The sequence below is a fragment of the Scyliorhinus torazame genome, chromosome 17, assembly GCF_047496885.1.
Source record: "Scyliorhinus torazame isolate Kashiwa2021f chromosome 17, sScyTor2.1, whole genome shotgun sequence".
In the NCBI taxonomy this organism is placed as follows: domain Eukaryota; kingdom Metazoa; phylum Chordata; class Chondrichthyes; order Carcharhiniformes; family Scyliorhinidae; genus Scyliorhinus; species Scyliorhinus torazame.
In genome coordinates, this window is record NC_092723.1 from 20,922,147 (window position 1) to 20,931,936 (window position 9,790).

General features: G+C 43.0%; 1 protein-coding gene across 2 annotated transcripts in view; it reads left to right on the plus strand.

Annotated features, from left to right (window-relative positions):
- The window catches only part of capza1b (capping actin protein of muscle Z-line subunit alpha 1b), a 96,291-nt gene extending 90,095 nt beyond the window's left edge, over positions 1–6,196 (plus strand). For both annotated transcript variants that reach the window (XM_072480161.1, XM_072480160.1), the window contains exons 9-10: positions 1,206–1,268; positions 3,980–6,196. In XM_072480161.1, the coding sequence (XP_072336262.1) occupies positions 1,206–1,268; positions 3,980–4,120 (204 nt within the window). In that variant the 3' untranslated portion in view covers positions 4,121–6,196. The remainder of the gene's footprint in view (positions 1–1,205; positions 1,269–3,979) is intronic.
- Positions 6,197–9,790: the final 3,594 nt, after the last annotated feature.

Sequence of the window (9,790 nt, forward strand, 5' to 3'; positions counted from 1 at the left end):
TTGCCTCTAATGCAAGTATATCCCTCCTTAAATAAGGAGACCAAAACTGTACTTAACACTCTTTTAACACCCTGTGCAACTGCAGCAAGACTACTGTACTTTTATACTCTAAACCCCTTACAATAAAGGAAAACGTGCCACTTGCCTTCCTAATTGCTTGCTAATTTGTGTTCTTCGTATGAGGACACCCAAATCCTTCTGCACCACAGCATTTTGTAGTCTCTCTCAATTGAGGTAACATAATACTTTTCTATTCTTCCTGTTAATGTGAATTACCTCCTATTTTCCAACATTATACTCCAAATGCTAAATATTTCCCCACTCACTTAACTTATCAATTTCCCTTTGCAGACTCTATATTGAAAGTGATGCAGCAGCATCCTTGTATTTTGGTAAACAATTAATTTATCTTGTCCATTGGTTTCACTAACGAAGCAAACATTCATCTCTCCTTGCCATGACTTGTTTTTTAAATATAACAATGTGGCAATTATATCAGAAAGCAGTTAAGAATCCAAGATTGCGAGGGCAGCACGGTTGCACAGTGGATAGAATTGCTGCCTCACGGTGCAGAGGTCCCAGGTTCGATCCCAGCTCTGGGCCACTGTCCGTGTGGAGTTTGCACATTCTCCCCGTGTTTGCGTGGATTTCGACCCCACAACCCAAAAATGTACAGAGTAGGTGGATTGGCTACACTAAATTGCCCTTAATTGGAAAAATGAATTGTGTACTCTCTATTTTTTTTTAAAGCAACAAGCCAGCAGATTCCTTTCACTAAAGAACATTAATGAACCAGTTGAGTTTTTAATGAGAATCAGCCTTGGTCATTTCTCTGGATTATTAATCCAGCAATCACTGAACTACTGTACCCCGATTTTTGAGTATACCCCCATAGTTATGGTCTACCATTTATCAGCGAGCCTCCAGACCTCCTCCTGCAACCCCTTTCCCTTTCCCCTGCTCCCCAGCCTTGGTTTCTCTAAGCCCAGCGAAGATATTATAAATTAGCAAAGATCAGCGATGTAACCTGGGGCTATTCTGGTCTTCCTGGCTCACTGGATAAACTGAATAATCAGTAGAACCTGTATAACTATCTGAGTGGCAAAGTGACTTTGGATCGGTCTCTGTTTATTCCTGAGGAACTTGGAATTAGCCTGCTTGTACTAATTAAATCCTCCTAATTCTTCTTTCTTTCTCTCATTTAGAATGAAACCCAGACTGCAAAGGAACTTGTGAAAAAAATTGAAGCAGCAGAGTGTGGTTACCAGGTAGGAGTTTGGCCTTTGCATGGGATGCCAAGCAATCATTCAAACATACCAGTTAGGAACAGGGAAGGCCATTTGCCCCCTTGAGGCAGCTCCGCTTTTCAATAATATTGTGGCTGATCTGATTGTGGCCTTGTAGGATAACTCCCTCATCCCAGGAAACAGTTGAACCCTCTCTGAGCTGACTCTAATGCACATATATACTTTTTTAAATAGGAGAACAAAACTGTACGTAGTAAAAGTAAAGTCGGCATAGTCAGATGCTTTCCCCTTTGAGGGGGAGAGCTGACTGGTGGTGATTTAACCTGAGGATCACTACACCTCAGGCTAGGGGCAAGGTTGAGAACGTAGGGTCTTCACGAATAACCTCAGCTGGTACGGGGATTAAACCCGCACTAATGGCGTTGTTCTGCATCACGTACCTGCTGTCTAGCCAACTGAGCTAAACCAGCCCCTTAGTACTGTAGATGTGGTCTCACCAATGTGCTATACAACTGTACCAAAAGATCTCTACTTTCATATTCCATTCTACTTGCAATAAACAACAACATTCAATTTGCCTTCCTAATCGTTTGCTGTATCTACATACTAACGTTTTGTGATTCACATACCAGAACATCTAGATCCCTACCTCCGAGTTCCACAATGTCTCAGTATTTCAATAATATGCTGCTCTTCTATTCTTCCTCCCAACATGGGCAAGTTCACATTTTCCCACATTATACTTCATCTCCCAAATATTTGCTCGCTTTTCTAACTAATCTATATCCCTTTGCAGGCCCCTTATGTCCTCTTCACAACTTATTCTCCTTCCTATCTTTGAGTCCTCAGTAAATTTAGCAACCATACATTTGGCCCCGTCACCCAAGTGATTAATACAGTTTGTAAATAGTTGAGACCCCAGTGCTGATCCCTGTAGCACTCCACCTGTTACATCTTGCCAACCTGAAAATGACTAATTTATACCACTGTCTGTTTTCTGTTAGCAAACCAATCCTCTATCCACGCTAAGTCGTTACCCCCTACACCATGAGCTCTTATTCTGTGTTGTAAGCTTTGACGTTGCACTTTATCAAATGCTTTCTGGATATCCAAGTACGCCATATCCATTGGTTCCCCTTTATGCTTGTTACTTCCTCAAAAAATTCTAATAGACTAGTTCCTGCAACTATGTAAGGAAAGCTCCAGCACTGTGCTCAGAAAGCTGCTTTTCACAGTTATTCTTATGGCCACTGCATTCTCCAATTTTAAAAAAACTTATTGTTGCACTGGCTTAATCGATGCGTTGGTGTGCAAATGTTTGCTTGAATCAGCTGAGACAAATAGTCAGCTGCATCAGAATGAATAGGAGGTGCATGCCTTTGATCAGGCAGGGGTATTATTGTGGCTGCAAATCGAAGAGGGATCTGGGCACTTGCCTATCAAGTGGTAGCTGTTGTTTTAATGTAGGGAAATTCAAAGTGATTTTGGAAAGGGGATCAAACCCCGGGAATTGAAGGTTCCCTAGCATTCGGGGGTTTAATAATCTTTTTTTATTGTCACAAGTATGAAGTTACTGTGAAAAACCGCTAGTCGCCTCATTCCGGCGCCTGTTTGTGTAAGCTGGTACGGGAATTGAACCTGCGCTGCTGGCCTTGTTCTGCATTACAAACCAGCTGTCTCGCCCACTCAGCTAAACCAGCCAGTTTAAACCAGTTTAACGTGGGAGTCCGGGTAGAGTGGTAGCATCACTGGACGAGTAACCCAGAGGTCCAGACTAATGCTCAGGGGAATATGGGTTCAAATCCCAACACAGCAGCTGGTGGAATTTAAATTCAATTAATAAAGTCTGAAATTAAAAATTGGTCTTGGTAATAGTCGCCACAAAACGGCAGTCGAATGTAAAAACTCACCTTCACTTGTGTCCTTTAGGAAAGGAAATCTGCTATCCTTACCTGGTCTGGCCTACATGTGACTCCAGACCCACAGCAATGTGGTTGATTCTGAACTACCCTCTGAAACCACCCAGTTCAAGGGCAATTGGGGATGAGAAACATATGTTGGCCGTGCCAGAGGTGCCCACATCCCATAAAAGAATAAAAAAGGAAGACTCAAGTGGGATTTTGATGGATAAATAGTTTAATTCAGTCAGCACAGTGAGAGACCTTTGAATATAAATAAGACCTCGGTGTGCAGTCGGAGGGGTAAAAGATGTTTTTCATCGATTGTGCACATACCATGTCTTTGAGATCACTCGGTGCAGTTCTAATCACAGTCCTGTGATGGGGCTAAGAAATAAGAGCAAGACCCCCTTGAGTCTATTCCACCATTCAGTAAGACCATGGTTGATCCTCCCCAGCTCCACTTACCTGCCCTGTCCTCGTATCCCTTGATTCCCTGAGTGTTCAAAGACCTTTGGACCTCTATCATGAATATACTCCTTCCAGGCAACCACCCACAGCTTTACACGGTACAGAATCACAACACCATGAGTGAAAGGATTTTTCCTCAGTCAATTTTAAACAGCTGATCCTATGGCCCCCTAATTCTGGACTGCAGCCAGGGGAAACAGCTTTGACGTGTACAAAGGAAGGAAACAAAACTGATATTGTGGGCGGGGTAAGGACACAAGCTGTGAAATGATTTTTGACAGATCTGCCTTCAAATCGTCCTTGTTTGAGTCTGTTTTTGAATTGGAACTATTGTGGCAAGCTTTGGTTTCTGTTTCGTTTCAGACTGCCATCTGCGAGAATTACAATGCCATGTCTGATACCACCTTCAAAGCCTTGCGTAGGAGCCTGCCAGTTACTCGCACGAAGGTCGACTGGAACAAGATCATGAGCTACAGGATTGGCCAAGAGATGCAGAGTGCTTAAAGCAAATGTGTACAAAAGAGGCTTAATGTCAATGTGCAAAAAAACCCCAAAAGGTGTGGTCTCACAAACTGTCAGGATTGGTTCTCTAATCAATCTCTCTCTCTTCACTCTCTCCGCCTTTCCTCGGGCTCCCTGCAATGTTGATCATATTGTCCGACAGACCACCCTGACAATTGTTTTTGCAAGATGTCACTGAAGTCATGTGTGTGAGGTGGCAGGAGGAAAGCTATTAAAAAATGAAGATTAGCCCCTTGGTTGAGCATCAAATTGATGAAATGCAGCCTTTGCTGTTGTCGACATTGCTAAAGAATGAGGATGTTTTGATATATTGGGTCCAATTCTAATTTTTCTTTGAGGATTTGCGGTTATTTTAAGTCTTAAATGCAGTTGCTTCCTAGGAGTGCAGCCAGCACAGTGGATAATAGCTTGAGAGATATATAGCCTTGCTTAGCAGCTGACTGAGAATTGGAATTCATTTTATGGTCACAGAAGCTTTTTAAATGTTTCTCTGAGTGTTGCAGCTTTAGAATTTCATGGTGAACTGGCTCTTTCCTTTGATTTTTTTCCCCCCCCCTCAATTTTCTCCTGTTTGTGAGTCCACACCTTACTTACCCTATCAATGTTGGCAAGGCAGGATGGTTCAGTGTTTAAAAGAAATTCCAGAAACCAGGCAGGGTGGCTCTGCTTTAAAGTACTGCTTGACTGAAGAAAGCTTGGAGCAACAACAATCGATGTCTTTCCCCCTACCCCTCCCCTTCGCTCCTCCCTCATCCAATGGCTCTGAATGACCTGAATCATGTGTATCTTTACTGAAAATATTGTGCGTTCCTCCAACTGATTGAGGGTTCTTGTGTGTAAACCTTTTCGCCGGGTAGTACACTGTGAGTTGGGTCAAACTTGATGGCTTTTTATGTGTAGTGGCTAACTGCAGTTGTACGCAGCAAGGAGCTGGGAAGGTCCGACTGGAAAACTACATCTGATGAGGGGTTTAGGGGTGGGTATGGAGTGGAAACAAAGGTGGACAATTCAACGTGTTCTTCCTCCCAAACCTGTTTTACCTCATTTTTTGATATACAATAACTATAACCAATGACAAAATTAGTACACCAGCAGAGAGCGATAGCCACTTTGCTAATTTTAGGCTGGAACGGTTCGGAGCTGGTAACAGATGGAGCCTGAAACACGCTGATCAGTTGAAGAAGGAAGATACATGGAAACAAAGGGGATAAGAACAGAGTCAAAGATATTGACGCGGCCATCACCTTGAACAACCCTATCTCGTTCCATTATAACCCTTTCTCTATGGTCTCAATTACAAGGTGCTTGCATGACTTGTATGTCATGTGCCATACAATGAAGCTAGTTGTGTTTAATTCTTGAAGGTACCAATGAGAAACATTACATGACTACTGGTACATGAGGCAGAGAGACTGAGTTTTGCATTCTCTTGTTTTGGACTGGCTGGTGAAATTCATATTTGTGTGGGTCCAATGTCCACTGGTCAGTTGCTGTAACCTTTCCTGATCAGCAAATGGATGTCTGGATGGAAATGTAGGAAAAGAACTGAAAGAAGGCGGCCTTAAGTTAAATTGCGGTTAATGGTGTTCATTTTTTTTACTGTATTAACTTGCACAGGATAAATGTAAAGCAAAGCCAATGAAATAAGTGGCAGCCGAGTATTATCCATACCAATATTTTTACAGAGCTCTTGACTGGTGACATTAAAAAGAAAGCAAATTGTAATATAACTCCCTAACTAAATCTCCAAAAGGCTTTGCTTTTTTTCTTAAAATGGATTGTTTTGTACTGTATTTTGCTTTTATTAAATTTGAAATGCTATTTTTTAGTTCACTGCCAATGGAATTCCAAAACCAGCAGAGACTTATTGCTTCATACTCTTCAGGGGTGTAGCATGCTTCAGATAAAGTGGTGGCGGCGAGCTTGAAGATTTATATAATGAATCTCGGAAATTAAACTGTAATCGCACAGACACCTACTTGCGGGTGACTGTGCCGTCGCAAAAATGTGGTGCAATTTTTTTATTGATTTTTAAATCCAGTAAAATTACTTACATTAGCAGTATTCTTAAGACATTTTATTTCTCCATCTCAAGCGTTTCACGCGGTTTCTGTACACAAAGGCTGCATGTTATTCCTACTCTTGATTATGTTGTGATAATCTATAATCCAAAGCACGGCTGATGCACAGCTCTTCAACCACTGGGAGTGTTGGGAGGTTTGCACTGAAGTTTGAGGATTTATTGTAAATACTCCCCTCCACATCTCTAACTTCTCAATCTCCCACTTTCATCTCTGTGCCCTTCCAATTCTTGCATGTTGTGCATTTTTGAGTTTAATTGTTCCAGTATATTGACAGTTGTCGGTTACCCTGGCCCTAAAACTCTGACATTCCCATCTTCAAACCTCTTTGTCACCTTTTTAAGATGCACCTTAAAACCTCATTCTTGACCAAAGTCTTGATGTCACCTTCTGTGGCTCAGTGCCGGATTTTGCCAACATCCCTGTGACGTACCTTAGGATAATTTTCCACACCAAAGACGCTATATAAAATTATTGTGCCTGGCATATTTAGACGGTCCCGCAAGTCAACCTTGACCTCCACTAAGGCAGCAATTCAAGCCCTCCAGTTGTACTTGTCCTTGCCCTCGTGAGTTGGGGGATTGGTTGGGAGGAGCAAACGTACTCTTGAGCGCTATCCAGTCCTCCTTTTCACCAGCACTCACCGCCCCCCATTGGACTTAAGATGCAAACTGGGTGGCTCACTGCCGTAATAGCCTCTGAAACCCATTGCCTTGAAGAATGGACAAATGGAGATGACTCGCACCTGTTGTACACCGGAGGTATCTGACATTGGTGGGGAAGGAACTTCACCCAACTTTTTGGACTGGCCGGGAAAGGAATAACCTGCATGTTTATCACTTGCACTAAAATCTTGGTGTCTGAACTTCCCACTCTTGGGGCTGGCTTGACAGCTTCTGGAGAAACCACAGATGTTAAAGTATTTTGTGGGTAGAAAATACAATGTGTCTGCCTCCTATACCATACCAATCTTTGATTTTCCATCATTGTACTTATTTACTTTTCTCTGAACGAAAGCAACTTCCATTTACCGTAGCATCTTTACTGTAGTAGCCAAGGCATTTCATGAATGCTGTCAAAACAAAATTTGACACCAAGCAATATATGATATTTGGATAGGTAGTCAAAAGCTTGGGCGAAGAGTTAGATTTTAAACAACGCCTTGAAGCTGGAGAGGTTCATGGAGGAAATTCTAGAGGTCTAGACCCCTGCCAGCTGAAGGTACAGCCATCAGTGGTGGAGTATTTAAAATCAGGATTGCAAGAGGTCAGAATTGGAGGGATGCAGAGTTCCAGGAAGGTTGTAGGGCTGGAGCAGGTAACACAGATGGGCTTTTAGCTATTTCAAAGAAACCTGCAGAGGTTCGAGATACTCTACAGCAGCAAGTTTGATTGGGTGGTGAATCAATTGTTAATCTTTTCTCGCTACGTGCGCGGATGGGAAAATAACCCAACACCATACATGACTAATGGGGGGTGGTTGGAGATTACATAGAACATAGAGTGCAGAAGGAGGACATTCGGCCCATCGAGAAGTCACACGGGATCAGGGGTGAACTGGCAAGGTGGATACAGAACTGGCTAGGCCAGAGAAGGCAGAGGGTAGCAATGGAGGGATGCTTTTCTAATTGGAGGGCTGTGACCAGTGGTGTTCCACCGGGATCAGTGCTGGGACCTTTGCTCTTTGTAGTATGTATAAATGATTTGGAGGAAAATGTAACTGGTCTGATTAGTAAGTTTGCAGATGACACAAAGGTTGGTGGAATTGCGGATAGCGATGAGGACTGTCTGAGGATACAGCAGGATTTAGATTGTCTGGAGACTTGGGCGGAGAGATGGCAGATGGAGTTTAATCCGGACAAATGTGAGGTAATGCATTTTGGAAGGTCTAATGCAGGTAGGGAATATACAGTGAATGGTAGAACCCTCAAGAGTATTGAAAGTCAAAGAGATCTAGGAGTACAGGTCCACAGGTCATTGAAAGGGGCAACACAGGTGGAGAAGGTAGTCAAGAAGGCATACGGCATGCTTGCCTTCATTGGCCGGGGCATTGAGTATAAGAATTGGCAAGTCATGTTGCAGCTGTATAGAACCTTAGTTAGGCCACACTTGGAGTATAGTGTTCAATTCTGGTCGCCACACTACCAGAAGGATGTGGAGGCTTTAGAGAGGGTGCAGAAGAGATTTACCAGAATGTTGCCTGGTATGGAGGGCATAAGCTATGAGGAGCGATTGAATAAACTCGGTTTGTTTTCACTGGAACGAAGGAGGTTGAGGGGCGACCTGATAGAGGTATACAAAATTATATGGGGCATAGACAGAGTGGATAGTCAGAGGCTTTTCCCCAGGGTAGAGGGGTCAATTACTAGGGGGCATAGGTTTAAGGTGAGAGGGGCAAGGTTTAGAGTAGATGTACGAGGCAAGTTTTTTACGCAGAGGGTAGTGGGTACCTGGAACTCGCTACCGGAGGAGGTAGTGGAAGCAGGGACGATAGGGACATTTAAGGGGCATCTTGACAAATATATGAATAGGATGGGAATAGAAGGATACGGACCCAGGAAGTGTAGAAGATTGTAGTTTAGTCGGGCAGTATGGTCGGCACGGGCTTGGAGGGCCGAAGGGCCTGTTCCTGTGCTGTACATTTCTTTGTTCTTTGTTCTCTTTGTTCTTTTGAGTCTGCACTGACCCACTTAAGCCCTCACTTCCACCCTATCCCCGTAACCCAATAACCCCTCCTAACCTTTTTGGTCACTAAGGTCAATTTATCATGGCCAATCCACCTAACCTGCATGTCTTTGGACAGTGGGAGGAAACCGGAGCACCCGGAGGAAACCCACGCAGACACTGGGAGAACATGCAGACTCCGCACAGACAGTGACCCAGCGGGGAATCGATTGTTGAAATAAATTGTGCAATTTTATCCCGAAATGTAATTTCCCAGATCTCATGAATTCAGCTTCTGTCACCATTCATTAATGGCTCTGAGTATGTAAGGAGCAAGAACTTTGGGTCTGTGTCCCATGTTCAAACAGTTATTACTCATTTTTAGCACAATGTTATTCACATATGGAATACCTTTCTAGAAAGGTTTATTGAGTCAGTGAAAAAAATCAATTAGAAGGGAACTGGAAACATACTTGAGAAGAATGAATAGGAAATTTAAGTAGTTCTAGTTGAAGAACTAACAGGGACATAACTACAATTAGATCTAATAGGGCATTACTGACAAAGCCAACATTTGTTTCCCATCCATAATTGCCTAGAACTGAGTGGCTTGCTAGGTTATTTCAGAGGGCATTTAAGAATTAACTGCGTTGCTGTGGGCATGGATTCATATAGGCCATACCAGGTAAGGACAGCAGATTGTGCCCCCTGAAGGGCTTTCATGAAACGGATGTTTATGACAATTGATAGTTTTCTGGTCACCATTGCCGAGGTTAGCTTTAAATTCAACATTTTCTTAATTTGATTTAATTCCAACCAGCTGCTGTGGTGGGATTGAAACCTATGCCCTCAATTAGCCTGAGCCTCTGGATCACTCGTCCAATGACTACTATGCCATTATAAAGCTT